The sequence below is a fragment of the Abramis brama genome, assembly GCF_963993115.1.
Source record: "Abramis brama genome assembly, chromosome: 24".
Lineage (NCBI taxonomy): Eukaryota > Metazoa > Chordata > Actinopteri > Cypriniformes > Leuciscidae > Abramis > Abramis brama.
In genome coordinates, this window is record NC_139986.1 from 6,494,175 (window position 1) to 6,510,836 (window position 16,662).

General features: G+C 38.5%; 2 protein-coding genes across 5 annotated transcripts in view; one reads left to right on the forward strand and one right to left on the reverse strand.

Annotated features, from left to right (window-relative positions):
- Positions 1-16,662, forward strand: part of LOC311075475 (NXPE family member 3-like) — a 57,522-nt gene that overhangs the window by 21,308 nt on the left and 19,552 nt on the right. For 2 of the 4 annotated variants that reach the window (XM_084102920.1, XM_084102921.1), the window contains exon 1: positions 11,334-12,884. In XM_084102920.1, the coding sequence (XP_083959046.1) occupies positions 12,714-12,884 (171 nt within the window). In that variant the 5' untranslated portion in view covers positions 11,334-12,713. Of the gene's footprint in view, positions 1-10,495; positions 10,618-11,333; positions 12,885-16,662 lie in introns of those variants that run through there. The other 2 variants (XM_084102922.1, XM_084102923.1) reach the window with 2 other exon arrangements.
- chst2b (carbohydrate (N-acetylglucosamine-6-O) sulfotransferase 2b) lies at positions 3,803-6,325 on the reverse strand. The gene has a single exon (XM_084103432.1). It carries the CDS (start codon positions 5,699-5,701, stop codon positions 4,304-4,306), a length of 1,398 nt encoding a protein of 465 aa, XP_083959558.1. The 5' UTR covers positions 5,702-6,325; the 3' UTR covers positions 3,803-4,303.

Here is a 16,662-nt window from a genome sequence, read left to right on the forward strand (position 1 = left end):
GGCCACTTACTTTTATGTAGCCTAAATTTACGTGATGTAAATCCGACAGATCCGAGTCTTTAAATTGCTGTGCAAACATACATGACGGCTCCCATTGCGCGTCATAGATCTAACATGATCATTATAAATGTGTTTAAATGACAAAACATATTCACTTAGACATATTTGACAATTGGAATATATCATTTCATGAAATATAAGTTTGTGAATATTTTTGGGGGAAAAGAAGAAAAACTAAATAATAGCGGTAGGCTACATCTGTCATACTGGTGATACGTTATAAAATAACGCTGAGATAAACGCTTATAAAACTCACGTTGGGGGCTCCGCTAGTTTGTTTGTCCTGGCTCTGGTTTGCAGTACTGTGCCAGTTCTTTGTCAAAGGTTCCACTCCTGTGTTTCCTTGCATGTTCCTGCCCTGCTTTTTTGTTTCTTTCCCAGTCAAGTTGCCGGTCATGTCTTCCCCTACAAGGTAGTTTTTCTTTGTCTTGTTTAATTTTATTATTAATAAAAAGCCCATTGTCTCTGCATCCATGAGTCCTCACCTCATCCCTTCACCCAACCTTAACACAAAAAGGTTATTACACAAATAATAATAAAAATAAAAATAACAATTATTTCTTCTACTTTGAATATAGGCTGTTTTTTTTTGTTTTGTTTTTTTTGCTTCACACTTTTGTCTAGTATTGTGTACACAATAATGAGTTGGCATTAAAGAAAAGCATCCTCCCTTTGCATAAAATTGCTTCCATCAATGCTTTTTATTATTGTTGAAGAACTGCAGTGAAGGATAGCATGACTAGATTTAGTTATCCTTAGCATTTGCATCTTCATTTCATACAAATGTTGTTTTGGGGGATGTTTTTTTTTTTTTTTGCGGATGTAGTTTTCCTTTGTCTTGGAGGTAACTGCTGTGCTGCCAGCATACAAACTGAGCAGCAGGGCTTGAGGTTTTAAAAGCACTCTGAACATTATTCTAATGTAAATAGGCAGTGTAACTGACAACCTTACCTTCATCTCACCTGGGAGAATAATCAAACCTTACATGAGGCTCTTTTTAAGGGAACCCCCGCCCCCAGATTTGGTGTCTCATTTACAACAGTGGGTTATTTCCATTGACGGAAAGGACTTTCTTTGAGTGCATGGGTCATTGGATATGGTCCATTCGACCCCAGTAGACTCAAGTTCAGGCTCATTTACGTGGGGGGGGGGGGGATGTAACACTATGGATGCAGAAGAACTTTTTGTTGTTACACGACAAAAACAGGAAAAACAAACATAAATATAGCAAAAATGCCTAAAATCAAATACCACTGATATATGCACAAACAATATATGTTTTGCTATATTTAAGTATATTTGTTTGCAGTATTAACCCATTTGTATTTCCACAAATTACTTGCTCTTAAAAGGTTTTTCTTGATTATGTCACAAAAACTAACTTTAAAAATCCATAAAAATAAGTTTTGGTTCTCCAATTAATTCATATTATAAAAAAAAAAAAAAAAAAAAGAAGACAGATACTAGAATAAGAATAACTTATTATATTCAAAATTATTATTCAGTATAGAAGTATGGCAGTATTTGGGTGCTATTCAGAATTTAATTCAAAATTAAATTGAAAGGAAGTCGAATTCAAGTGGAATAGTTGAATTCAAGTGGAATAGAATTCAAAAAGATTTTCATGTTCAGTACAAATTACTCAATCAATATTATACACTTAACTTTACACAGTATCAAAAACTGAAATGCCATAAAAAATCATTTAAATCAATATTTGCATTATTTTAATAATTTAATATACTTTATTTCCCAGAATGCTCTAACATACTCCATAATTATGATGATTCTGTATGATGTTATAAAGCTATCCTAAAACAATATGTTTGTGGTGCAGAATGACAAAATTAAAATCCAATGGCAGTGTTGAATGATTGAGAGAAATATGTCTAACCAGGAGAGGGGGGGAAAGTATCAGGGTATCAAAGTATCAAAATTTTACTTGAGTCAATTGAGTATATTCCTCTTCCTGTCATTCTGCAGTAGGCCTAAATCAAAATTCAGTATCCTGTGCATAATGCCAAAAAAACTTGTATCCACACTGAGTCAAATCTTATTCCTGTATCAGAGAACATAATCCATGCTGTTAAGTGCAGTGAAAGAGGCACAATGTAAAAACTACAGTCAAACCTATATCACAGGCATAACATCTAATCCAGTCATGACATGGACAATTCCAACATGTGATGATGCCACCAAAAGTGTAGGACCATATATTAATTCAACAAGAGTGTGTATACAGCTTCTCTCTCTTTGTCTCTATCTCTAAAGGTTGAGTCTTCACCACCTGCTTCAGTTCATACACAATAATAGCTGCACCTCCTTGAGTTGTTGTCATGGCAACTGCACAAGACATCATCAGAGGAAAGCAGAGAGATGCTATGGTACCCGGTCATTATGATGTACATGGGGAACAAACTGTGCGCAAGCGTGTTCCTGTCTGTTTGTAGCCAGACTGTGTTGGTAGCTAGCACAGTCGTGGCCTAATGGTTTGAGAGTCAGACTGGTAACCCGAAGGTTGGGGGAATGATTCTCAATACTGGCAGAAAATGACTGAGTGTAAGCGAGGCAAAATAACTCCCGGGCGCCACAGCAAAATAACTGCTCACTGCTCCGGGTCTGTGTGTCCCTGGTTTGCAGTGTGCTCACTGCTCCTAATATGTGTGGACTAACTTGGATGGCAGAAGACAAATTATGGGTATGCATTACCATATTGGCCTTCACGTCATGTTATTTTTACTTTCAAGCAAGATTAGCTGAAGACATTCTGTTTCCTACAGAACCCATAAGGCCAATTACATATGGTTCTATATAACATCCATTCATTTTGAGAAATATGAAAGCTGTAAAGAATTCCTAAATACCCATGGAAATGACCTGTGGTACAAGAAAGACCCTTGTCTCTTCTTAGTATCCAGAGAGCTGTCATAATCACATGATTTATTTTATTTTTTTAATTATTGTCAGTAAAATGTGTGTTCAAAATAACTGCATTTAATACAGAAATGTTGTTTGGTAGGTTTTGCCATTTAATTTGGGTAAAATATAACCAAAGACTTATTATAGGTTTACTATTATATTATTATTATAGAATAGGATACTTACTATTCTAACATTGATCTGTATGATTGCATTTTTTTTTTTTTTTTAGGCTGAAAAATTGGTGGTTTAGTCCTATTTGTTTTCTTCCAAGCATGCACTATAGTGTCTCAAAGAAACAATTTTCATAAAATGATTAAAAGCTGCCTAAAATCTGACACTTCACATAGTTCCACAATCAAGTCATAGTCATAGTTCCTGAAGTCCCACTGTGTACACTGATTAGTGCTGTCAAATCGATTAATCATGATTAATCGCATCTAATATAAAAGTTTTTGTTTATATAACATTGTTCACAAATGTGTGTGTGTGTGTGTGTACTGTACACATACATATATTTTTTATATATACTTTTATATTCTGAAATATATATATAATGTCCGAATGTCACTAAAGTACACAATGTATGTGTACTTTACATGACAAAACACCAAACCAAACAAATCAGTCAACAAATGCTGCTAGATCTTTTCTCAGAACTAACTAAAACTACAGTGTTTTTTTTTTTTACTTCGTTAAAATGCAATCATTTTCGCCTAATATGATGAAGGTAGACATAAAAGGGACTCAAAGGCTTTCTTGGTCAAATAAGCCTGGAACTATAAGCAGTGAAATGAAATATAGCTTTTAAGATTTTGTAAAGAATTGCTTTAACATTTTATTTGGTAATGAGAAAATATGCCTTAAACAACACATAACACTGGCATTCATTGTGAAATTTAATGATTGTCTTTGAATTAATTCTAAAGAAATAGCATTACCTGCATTCTGCATAACAGTTTTGATCAGTATTTTTGTTGCTCATTTTCCATTTTCATTTCTTGATTTAATATACAGCAAATGGACTGAAACTCAAAAACAGACCTAGAACATTCCAAACAACCTTAAGCATCCATTTAAGGGAAAAAAGGGCAATGCAACATTTGTTTTGTACAATATAAATTTTCCAGCTGTGGTTCACGGATGCTGCTGTATCAAATATCTACTGGTTCGTTTAAAAAACTAACAGTGCTATTGAATGACCACAAAGAGCTATGACATTCCAGAAAGCGATAGTGAAATCTTTCAAAAGCACTTTGATTGGAACAAACAAATCCACAGTTTCAGGTGGGCTTTTGAAAGCATCTCTAGTGCAAGAACTCTGTCACAGTTTGGAGGCAGTCAATAAAGATTTACTCAGGTCTTTTGCTTCTCCAGCTGTTCTTACACGTTCATAACCCAGGATGGCCATTGCATTATGGCAGTACTCCTCTACTTGTTTTATCTGTTGAATACTCAACACTGTTCTCCATGCACTGGCCGCCTGTGTCGCGTTCCTGGCCGACACAATAAATGGCTTTGAGGAAGAGCTTGTGCCATTAGTCATGTTAAGAGCAAAAGACTCAATGTCTAGGTTGGCACTGAGATTGGCAAATTGATAAACATTCCGGAGCGTTTTGACAGGGTTATCCACCAGATCTTCATAGCGCACCGCCAGGTATTTCCCCTTCAGCCAGTTGGGTGGATTTAAGGCAGTCCTCAGGCTCCTGTACGTCTGATCGCATATCACCTCCATAGCCCCAACTGAATGGTAATCTGCACCGTCTTTTTTACTAATTTTGTGGCCAGGATCCACAAAGGGTACCCGACGGAGTTTGGGATCCCTGCTTCGGACCACCTGCAAGTTCTCACGAATCAGCCCGTGCCTCGATTTGATCCTGGAGTTGGCCACGGCTCTGGGATCTCGCACAAGGTGAATCACCTTCAGATCCAGAGACGGATCCTCCATAAGGGGCGCCAAAACATTGACGTCCAGAACCCGGACCCCTTTTATGACTATAGTGTTGTACTTAAGGCATTCTTCCTCTAAAAGACTGAGGCTTTGTGGGGGACATTTTTTGCACACTTTGTCATCCACCATCCCGACTACTTCTTTTCTATAACCTGAGCAAAGAGGATACGAGCAGATGACTTTATTAAGTGTGGCCCCAAAAAGTCCAAGGGAGGTGAAGTTTTTGCTCCCAGGGCTGTTGTACAGTTGAAAAACTGAAAGATCGCAGCGGTACAATGAGCTCAGCATGTCCCTCGCTGCTCCCTGTAAGGACACAGCATCACCCGGGTACAGCTTCTGCCAGATGTGCCACATAGGTTCATACAAGAAGAAAACCTCTGGATGTTGATTAAATAGCTCTCCAAAAAATGATGAACCAGATCTCCATGTGGTCAAAACGTAGACAAGCTGTCTCTTTTTAGCAAGAGATGGTCTGTAGAGGAATCGGATGTCCGACCTTCCCTGATACGGAGTGCTTCTCATCTGGAGATTACACTGTTGAGGTTCTTTAGTCCATCTGTAGTTAGCCAAGTTCAGCATTGTGAGAACTAACAGCAGAAAATACGCTATAAACAGTACTATTCTTTTTCTCCGCAACACTTTCATTACGATTCCAGGCTGGGATACTATTTTCGTGGGATGGTTCCGATATGTTTTGAGATTTCTGTCATAAACACCATTCTTTTCCCCAAGTACAGACAATTGAAGTTGTAGGAACTGGTTGCTTCTCATCTGTTGAAGGATAGAGTGGCTTGAACCACTCAATTACAGTGAATGAGCAACTGCACACACACTATCAATTAAAACGATGTTTCCATGCAAGCAAACTTTGTTCTTAATGAAAACCTAGATGTAGTCTCGTCGTTTGCCGACATATATTTAATATCCATCACATCCACAGTCCAGTCGTGTGCATTGTTGAATGTAGAGTCACTGCAGTGCGCGGATTCTCCCCTCAGTCCTCAGAAAAAAATCGCGAATGTTCACAATATCATATCCGTTTGTACGTCCATCAGTATCGACCGTAAGAGAAATCCCTTTTGAAACGTTTGCTTATGTTGTTCTGCGGTGATGGAGAACCACTACAGTAGCGAAATAGACATTAGTACATTATAACCGAGTCACCGTTATGAATGCAGTCAATACTCTGCGAACATCCGCCGGCGTCTTGTTTTCCAGTCGAGCGTCGTGATGCGCGTCTTTTTTCGCCGATGCGCCGTCTGTCTCCGGCTCCAACTGTACAGAACTGATTCAATCTCGGTCCGGGGTAAAAAAAAGACCCTCCCCTTCTCCACAGCCAGTGGAAATAGACTGGTGCTTTCGCCACTTCAAACGCCCCCCACCATAATGTCAGTGGTTGAGATGGCTTAAAACAGAAAGTGCGGCTGTAAGTAATTTACATGAAGACTGCACAATAATATCACTTAAAATCACGGGATATCATACATTCATTTAAAATACAGGCACTCGTCTCCCTTTTTCTAGTCATTTTAAGCAATTTGAACAGGAGAAAAATAACAATTAATTAAATAGGATTTTTGAATAGTGTTTCATTTTTTCATTCATTCTATTGCAAAACAAATGCTAGGTATTTGCAGGCATATAAACACAAACATATTAAGATTTTAGCAAGAAAAATAGTAAGATTATATGCCTGCAAATAGCCTACTTTCTGTAGGAAAACAACAGAAATAGTAAGATAGTTTAATCAAGCAGAATAGTATTATTATTATTATTATTAATCGAACATTTTATAGTATGTTTTTACTTGGTATTTTATTTTATCTTTTTTTTTTTTTTTCATTAATGCATTGTTTGTAAAATTGTATGTTTTATTTTGTTTCTATTCTTGTGAAGCGCTTTGAGATGATACTTTTAAAGGTGCTATAAAGTTTATTATTATTATTGCCTACCTATTTTTGTAGATATTTATATAACGTAATCAAATAATCAAGTCAAGTATTTTTTTTTTTAGCAGTTAAAGATCAGAACTAGAAATATCAGATTTACAAATGTTTCACTGTTTTGATTTGAAGCTTTTGTAATGAATCCGGTTAACAAAATCGCTTAAGGCAGAGGCTATACTAACTTAGTTTATAAATTAATTTGGAAAAAAAAAAAGCAAAATACATGAATATTGATATATATATATATATATATATATATATATATATATATATATATATATATATATATATTTATATATATATATATATATATATATATATATATATATATATATTGATATATATATATATTGATATATGTTGCTCACAGTCCTCAGATTTAAAATGACTAAATTCTTTTAAAAAAAAAATAGGTTGGATGTTGATTTGATGAAGTGGCCTGAATGCAGCTCAGTTGTGCACATGCATAAAATCTACACCATGTGCACAGGAGTTTGCTCTTGCTGTGAGTTCATGTGACTGTGAGTGACAGGTTTTCCCACCCTCGCACCGCAAATCATGTCATCAGAGAAGAGAAGAGATGTCACTGCAAGAGGAAGGGAAAGTTATTTGATAATAAATATAATAATAATAAAAAAGAATTTGAACAGATACATCATTTATAATAAATACTGCCATAAATATTCCATAAAATAAAATAAAAAAGAAATAAAGAATTGTCAATTTTGATTTCATGGTGACTTTAAAAAACACCAAAAAATGCCATAGCGCGAGAACAATAATAGTTCAGTGAAATAATGATTCAGAGAACAGTTTTTAAAAGAACCATCTTTATCTTGATGTGAAAAACATTTTAAAAATCTAAAGAACCTTTTGTGTAATGGAAGGGTTCCATCAGTGTTAAAGTTCTTCATGAGATTATCAATGTCAATAAAGAACCTTTATTTTTAGGAGTGTAAACTTGTTTTTAAACACATGTATTGTCAGTGTAATCATGGCTAATAAATTCCAGTATTGCCAGTTTATAGTTTGGATTTATGTTCTCAAGCAAATGACTAGCGTGATAGGGCTCTGCCAAGCCTGCTATGAACTATAATAATTTGCATCAATAGTAAAGGTATTGCTATATGTCGTAAAATTGTAGTATGTTATTCCAAACATAGCCAAAGTTTCCCAAGTAAAGCATTATTCACACAGTGTGTGCCTGTCTGCTACACCACTGATATGAAATATAAAATAAGGATCACAAAATAAACTATTTTGATGCATTTTGATTATTGCAAAGCTAATGTACAATATATTCGAGAATGAAAAATCTGGTATAAAACAGGCAGAGGCTATTTGTACTGTGCAAATCGCAATAGATGCAATTTATACTTGGTGCAAATAGTGGCAAAAAATATTGCCACCTCAGTGTACTACATTGTAAAACAGTATGCAATAACATATTCAGTGTATATGATTATATTTATTAAAATCATAAGTGGATACATTACTTGTTGCTATTCCTAAACTCACCTACTCCTACTCCTAACCATAACCATATTGAACCTTCTGATCAGTAAAGGTATCCTCGAAGGTCCAGGAAGGGAGCTATAGTTATATAATGGGCCTAAAGCCCAATTAATACTTCTGCGTCTAACTTACGCCATAGGCTGTGTGTAGCACATGTAGCCTATGGTGTACCCTCATGTGCACCTCCCCAAAAATGTAACAACGCGTCAATTCTACACAGACCGCAAGCACTGTGATTGGTCTGCAAGAACCCCTCCCTCGGGTTTCACATGACACCGCCCTCATACCCTCATTCACTCTTCCCTACGTTAGTCCACTAATACTGTTCACTTGAAGGAGTGAATGAAAACGAGTGAGCGAATTCGGACGGCCGTTGAGTGTACATCGGTTGTTCAATAACGTCCTCCATGGTTTCGGACACCACAATGGCTGTCCCCTCAAATAACGGCCTGTTTGAGGGTATAGGGGGCGATTTCAGATTCAGCCTTCTTCTCACACATTACATCATTCCACAAAATTATTTTTCTCCCTTTTCAAAATAGTAGTCCACAATATAATTTACATTCTTAACAAAATTTTTGGGTTTTGTATTCATCTCCATGTTTTCATGTCTCTTATTTTGAAGTTTTCCCATTGTCATGTTCCTGGTTTTGTCATGTGATTCCCTTATCCCTGATCCTGTCATGTGTCATTGTTAAAGGATTAGTTCACTTCTGAATTAAAATTTACTGATAATTAACTCACCCCCCACGTCATCCAAGATATTCATGTCTTTCTTTCTTCAGTCGAAAAGAAATTAAGGTTTTTGAGGAAAACATTCCAGGATTTTTCTCCATATAGTGGACTTCAACGGGAACCAACGCATGGGTTGAAGGTCCAAATTGCAGTTTCAATGCAGCTTCAGGAATAAGGATCTTATCTAGCGAAACGATCTGTCATTTTCTATAAAAAAAGGACATTTTTACATACTGTTTAACCACAAGCGCTCGACTTGCACCACCTCTCTGATGCACCACGCATTATGTAATCATGTTGAAAGGTCACGTGTGACATAGACAGAAGTGCAGACCTAGTGTTTACAAAGTAAATGTGCAAAGACTAAGTCAAACGCCTTTCACCAAAAAAAAAAGAAAGAAAGAAAAGGTAAAACAGCGATGTCGGACGTTTTTCGCTCTACCCTACATTTTCCATTTACCGCCTGACCTTTCAACATGATTATATAAAAAAGTTTATACATTTTTATTTTATTTCTTAGAAAATGCCCAATCGTTTCGCTAGATAAGAACCTTATTCCTCGGCTGGGATCGTGTAGAGCCCTATGAAGCTGCATTGAAACTACAATTTGGACCTTCAATGTTGGTATGTTGGTTCTCGTTGAAGTCCACTATATGTAGATCCTGGTATTCCCAACACAACACAATAGTGATGTTACGTATGACACTGAAGCTTCAATGTGCGTATCACACATGCGACAAAATTTCTAGTGAAGCCCTGTATCGGGGTGTGTATTGGTTTACTAGACAAATGAAGCCTCACTTTCTGTCCAACCACGTGCGCGTTTCGCTTTGGGTGTCAGAAGGCTCGAACCCCAGATCTTATTTAAGGAGTCATTGTTGGCTCAGTCTGGTTGATGGGTTTGTGTGGTGAGAAAATGAATTTATTTAATGAACAAATCAAACTCAAACATGTAAGGCTTTTCTTTGTACACATAACATTGAAACTATGGAGTGTGTTGTGGTTGCTTCATGCCAGAGCTTCTAACACAGGCTTCTGGCTGCTTTATTTTAAATAAGCACCAGATGGCGCTGTTCTCGACATTCTCGAAGCTTTGAATCTTTTCCCGGAACAGTCAGGGGAAAGACTCAGTGATTAATTTCCCCATCAACACAACACAACACAACACAACACAACACAACACAACACAACACAACACAACACAACACAACACAACACAACACAACACAACACAACACAACACAACACCAATCCTGGCGAGACCCGACAAAGACACACAAACAGAACAGAACTTAAATAGTGAGAGGATAATGAGATGATTGATTAGTGCACAGCTGAAACTAATGAGTGTTCTTAACACCTGTTTCAGGTGTTGGGGTCGGAGCTAAACTCTTTAGGACAGTGGCCCTCCAGGACCAAGTCTGGAGACCCCTGCTGTACAGAAACCATCGGATGTGACTATGTTCATTCAACCCACAGCTAATTCTTCAGGTAAATAATTGTTTATAGGGAGTTTATTATGATTGAGAATATAAATACGATTAGAATATAAATCAAAATGGAATATAAATCAAAATTAAAGTTTTTTTTTGTTGTTGTTTTTTTTTTTTACTTTAAATGTAATTCATTGTGTACTTGTAAATGTTTTTGTGAGGACCAGTTTGAGTTGTAGACCAGTGGAGTGAGGACAAAATTAGTAAAGTGAGGACATTTTGTCCAGTCCTCACTTTTTGGTAACCCTATTTTAACCGCCAGGGGTCGTTGTATACCTAAAATCGCTAGAGGGAAAAAATGACCCATGCACATGACTACTGTATTGATATGGCTAAAAAATGTATTATGTCACTGTATTATGCCACCATCTTCACAAAGTGTCTAGAGACATGAAATGATTATTTTTAGTCATCAACGATCAACTAAAAAAAATTATATCATTTATAATTTGAATAAATGAACACTAATAAACTTGGGGACATCATAAAAATTGTTTTATTCATTACATCATAGATCGGAAATATATATATATATATACATATATATATATATATATATATATATATATATATATATATATATATATATATATATATATATATATATATATATTATTATTATTATTATTATTATTATTATTATTATTATTATTATATTATTATTATTATATATTTTTTTTTTTTTTTTTTTTTTTTTTTTTATCAGGAAACGGGCAGACTTGAATTAATAGCAACACGGTAGGGAACAATAAATGATAAAAATTGCAAAACAAATATTAATAATTAATACAAAGTTTGAACATTTTTGAGTAGGCTAAAACATCTACATTTGAACATGCATTGTATGACTGTTTACAGTAAGCATACACATTGATCAAACAAATTGCATCAAAATAAAGGCAATATTACATTTGACCTGCTGGCACTTTGGACACAATTTTAGTAAAAGTCAATGTAGGGCTGCGTATCGTACGTATCGCCTGCGATAATTAATGCGATATGGCTCAGCTTGTCAGTTAACTATGGCTCTGTGTTGTAAATGCCGCACCATCTGAAAGCAGGTGATGGTGATTTACTAGGCTACTAATCAAGGAACCGGCTTTACTGACGAGATGCGCCTAACAATAGGCTTGTTTGAGATGAGCAAAATCTGCGCAGAACCGATCACCGGTGATCAGCGCGAGATGCATGCCGGTTAGAAATGTGTCCGAGTGCGGTCCGCCTTGCTCTGATGTCATGCTGATGTATGTCAAAAATCTCTCGCGAGCGCAAGGCGCACGTGTCGGATTCTGCAGTCGAGCGCAGTTGCTCTCCACCGACTGCGCTGATCAAAAGCACGATGGGAAACGACTTGCTGACGACACAGCTTAATGCTCATTGGTTTAAACAACTGTGATGTATTGTTCTCTTTTAAAATGTTTGATTTTAAAACTCTAATATCATGTTTTATGTGTATATGTTATGTGTGAATATTCCCAAACTATCAGACAGTGCGATCTCTTTGGGTTATGCAATTTAATTTTTTATAAAAAATAAAATAAAAAATAAAAACACATATGTCTGTATTAAAGAAAAAAAATATTGATAAACATGTATTTGGAATGGAATTAAATAACAAGTACTTTGGGTGTCTTGTTCATTTTATTTATTTTCATATAAAAGCAACAGAACTTGAATTACATCCAGTTTATTAGCAACACTGTGCATGAGCGTGAATCCCGCGATATCCATCTTTGATCTCACAGGTGTCAGATCCACTGCGAGAAGAGTGAACTGTCCGGCTTGCCTGCGCTTTTTTCACTCCTCCTCTCACTGCAGCCGCCTATTCTCGCATACATTTCAGGCGAGGCAAGGCGCATCTCAAACAAGCCTAATGTCATGTGATATATCGCCCAGCCCTAAGTCAATGACTGCGTGACTTTTTTTTATAGGGATATTGTATTGAAAATCTGTTATGTACATTTGAAAAACAGCCATGGGTCAATTTTACCCAGTGGCGGTTCTTAAATGCCTCTTTGAAAATCAAGTCTTGGTTTTCGGGATTAGGTTTAGGGTAAAGGTTTGGGTTAGACTCCTAGTTGTGATGGGTAAGGTATGAGATTGTATTGTGTCAATGAATGTCCTCACAAAGATGGATGTACAAGAATGTGGTTACAATTAGGTCACATCTGCAAAACAAATACTCATTACAGTGCCTTAGTTCACAGGATAACACACTGTTCCATTTGTTTTTTGCTGCTTTGTCTTTGGACATCCACCTGTATGGTAAGTTCATTTAAAACATATTAAATAATATATATAATGTTATAATATATAATATACAGTGAGGAAAATAAGTATTTGAACACCCTGCTATTTTGCAAGTTCTCCCACTTAGAAATCATGGAGGGGTCTGAAATTGTCATCTAGGTGCATGTCCACTGTGAGAGACATAATCTAAAAAAAAAAAAATCCAGAAATCACAATGTATGATTTTTTAACTATTTATTTGTATGATACAGCTGCAAATAAGTATTTGAACACCTGAGAAAATCAATGTTAATATTTGGTACAGTAGCCTTTGTTTGCAATTACAGAGGTCAAATGTTTCCTGTAGTTTTTCACCAGGTTTGCACACACTGCAGGAGGGATTTTGGCCCACTCCTCCACACAGATCTTCTCTAGATCAGTCAGGTTTCTGGGCTGTCGCTGAGAAACACGGAGTTTGAGCTCCCTCCAAAGATTCTCTATTGGGTTTAGGTCTGGAGACTGGCTAGGCCACGCCAGAACCTTGATATGCTTCTTACAGAGCCACTCCTTGGTTATCCTGGCTGTGTGCTTCGGGTCATTGTCATGTTGGAAGACCCAGCCTCGACCCATCTTCAATGCTCTAACTGAGGGAAGGAGGTTGTTCCCCAAAATCTCGCAATACATGGCCCCGGTCATCCTCTCCTTAATACAGTGCAGTTGCCCTGTCCCATGTGCAGAAAAACACCCCCAAAGCATGATGCTACCACCCCCATGTTTCACAGTAGGGATGGTGTTCTTGGGATGGTACTCATCATTCTTCTTCCTCCAAACACGTTTAGTGGAATTATGACCAAAAAGTTATATTTTGGTCTCATATGACCACATGACTTTCTCCCATGACTCCTCTGGATCATCCAAATGGTCATTGGCAAACTTAAGACGGGCCTTGAGCATGATTTCAAACCATGACGTCTTAGTGTATTACAAACAGTAACCTTGGAAACGGTGGTCCCAGCTCTTTTCAGGTCATTGACCAGCTCCTCCCGTGTAGTTCTGGGCTGATTTCTCACCTTTCTTAGGATCACTGAGACCCCACGAGGTGAGATCTTGCATGGAGCCCCAGTCCGAGGGAGATTGACAGTCATGTTTAGCTTCTTCCATTTTCTAATGATTGCTCCAACAGTGGACCTTTTTTCACCAAGCTGCTTGGCAATTTCCCCGTAGCCCTTTCCAGCCTTGTGGAGGTGTACAATTTTGTCTCTAGTGTCTTTGGACAGCTCTTTGGTCTTGGCCATGTTAGTAGTTGGATTCTTACTGATTGTATGGGGTGGACAGGTGTCTTTATGCAGCTAACGACCTCAAACAGGTGCATCTAATTTAGGATAATAAATGGAGTGGAGGTGGACATTTTAAAGGCAGACTAACAGGTCTTTGAGGGTCAGAATTCTAGCTGATAGACAGGTGTTCAAATACTTATTTGCAGCTGTATCATACAAATAAATAGTTAAAAAATCATATATTGTGATTTCTGGATTTTTTTTTTTTAGATTATGTCTCTCACAGTGGACATGCACCTACGATGACAATTTCAGACCCCTCCATGATTTCCAAGTAGGAGAACTTGCAAAATAGCAGGGTGTTCAAATACTTATTTTCCTCACTGTATATATAATAATATATAAAAACTCTACATTGCATAGCAACGCTGCGGGAACTGTATTAAATCCCGCCCTGAGAGTAGTGAAGATAAGCCCGGAGAAATGGGGTCAAGCTACACCAGCCATGGAAGAGACAGACAGTCAGCGAATAGCCGCACCGCTAGGAGTGCTCGCATCTGATAGGCGGAAATTTACAATAAAGCTCACAATAGATGAGTAAGAAACTTAACTCACCGAAAGCACACGCGACGCCACAGACGGTACATCCAGTTTGTAAAATCTGTTCTGAGAAGACCAGCCAGCAGCATGACATCCTGGATAGACATGCCTCTAGACCAGGCCCACAAAAAGGCAACCGCCCTCGTCGAATGATTTCTGATGATAAGGGGACAATCTTTCCCCTTCCATTCGTAAGCCTATGCGATAGCGTCCACAATCCAGTGAGAAAATCTCAGTTTTGAGACAGAACGTCCCTTAGTACATCCACCAAAGCACACAAAAAGCTGGTCCGACTGACGAAAGGCGGCCGAGCGATTCACATACATCCGCAAAGCCCTGACAGGGCAAACAGTGCTCTGAACGTCATGTGAGGATGACAGCTCAGCAGATAAAGTGGGCAGGGAAACAACCTGCGCTTTGAATGGTGTAGAGAGTGACTTAGGCACTTAGGCACGTAGCCCCGTCTCTGCCGCCCTGGCGATTTATGTACGAAACCACAGACATGTTGTTGGTTCGAATCAGTACATGCTGCTGCTCCAACCTCGACCGAAAAGCTTCCAGGGCTAAGGACACCGCCTTTAATTCCAAACGGTTTATGTGCCACTCTCTCTGTGACTCCGACCACAGACCTGAGGCAGGCATGCCCAAGCAAACTGCTCCCCAACCTGAGGTCGACGCATCCGACGATACCACGGTGCGTTGTGTCACTATTCCCAAAGGCACTCCTGGGCTGAACATATCCGGGTTGCGCCACGGTCTCCGAGCTCTGACGCAACTGTGTGTGACCGGAATGCACGTGTGACCTGAAGACCACGCCCTCGACAGGACTCGTGTTTTCAGCCAAAACTGCAGCGGCCGCATATGCAGCAGGCCCAGTTGGCACACCGAAGAAGCTGCCGTCATCAGCCCCAGAAGCCTCTGAAATTCCTTCAGTGAAACAGACCTGCCCAGTCTGAAACGGTGCAGAGTCGTTGAAATTGTCTCTATGCACTCTTGAGAGAGGTTGGCTCGCATCGCCACCGAGTTGAAACACACGCCCAGATATGTTATAGTCTGACTCGGAATAAACACACTCTTCTGCACATTCACACGCAGTCCCAGCGAATCCAGATGACGAAGCAGCCTTTCCATGTGACTGATTTTCACATCCCTTGAGTGCGCTACAATTAGCCAATCGTCCAGATATTTCCAAATGTGCATTTCGCTCATTCTAAGGGGAGAAAGCGCTGCGTCCACACACTTGGAAAAAGTGCGGGGGGCTAGGGCCAGCCCAAACTGAAGCACTAAATACTGGTATGCCGTGCCTTTGAAAGCAAATCTCAGGAAGTGCCTGTGGTGCGTCGCAATTTGAATATGGAAGTACGTGTCCTTTAAATCCACTGATGTGAACTAGAGGATGGATACCCGACCCGAGCCCGACGGGCCGGGCCGGGTTCGGACAGATATTTACAAATTATGTTCGGGTTCGGGTCGGGCTCGGTCACATCAGCGCGATAAGGCATTGAACATTTTAAATTTAAAACAGCTTATTATGTTGGTAGCCAATGTGCCTGATGCTTTCACTTGATGCAAACGTTCGTTTTTGTGATTAAAATACATGTAAAATATTACCATAACATCTGTCTTCCTGTGTGCGGAAATTTGTTATGTAGCCGTGACAACGAAACACGTGCATGCGCGCCTGCGTTAAGTGCGCTTGTTGCTCCGTGCGCGCTGATGCACTCATCCTGCTGACATTTCCGAATGCCTTCCTACAGTTGCTTAATAAAAGCGGGTTTTCCACACAAACAAACGTACATGTGTCATTAGTATGAGAAAAAAAAAGGGATTTTAACTGTCGGACTCGGGCTCGGACATAAATATCTTTATGCCTGTCGGGCTCGGGTCGGGTTCGGTTACTGCTCTGTCGGACGCGGGCCGGGCTCGGACAAAAAAAT

Coding starts and splice junctions, on each gene's coding strand:
- chst2b (XM_084103432.1), bottom strand. CDS start 5,701: ATGAGAAGCAACCAGTTCCTACAACTTCAATTGTCTGTACTTGGGGAA.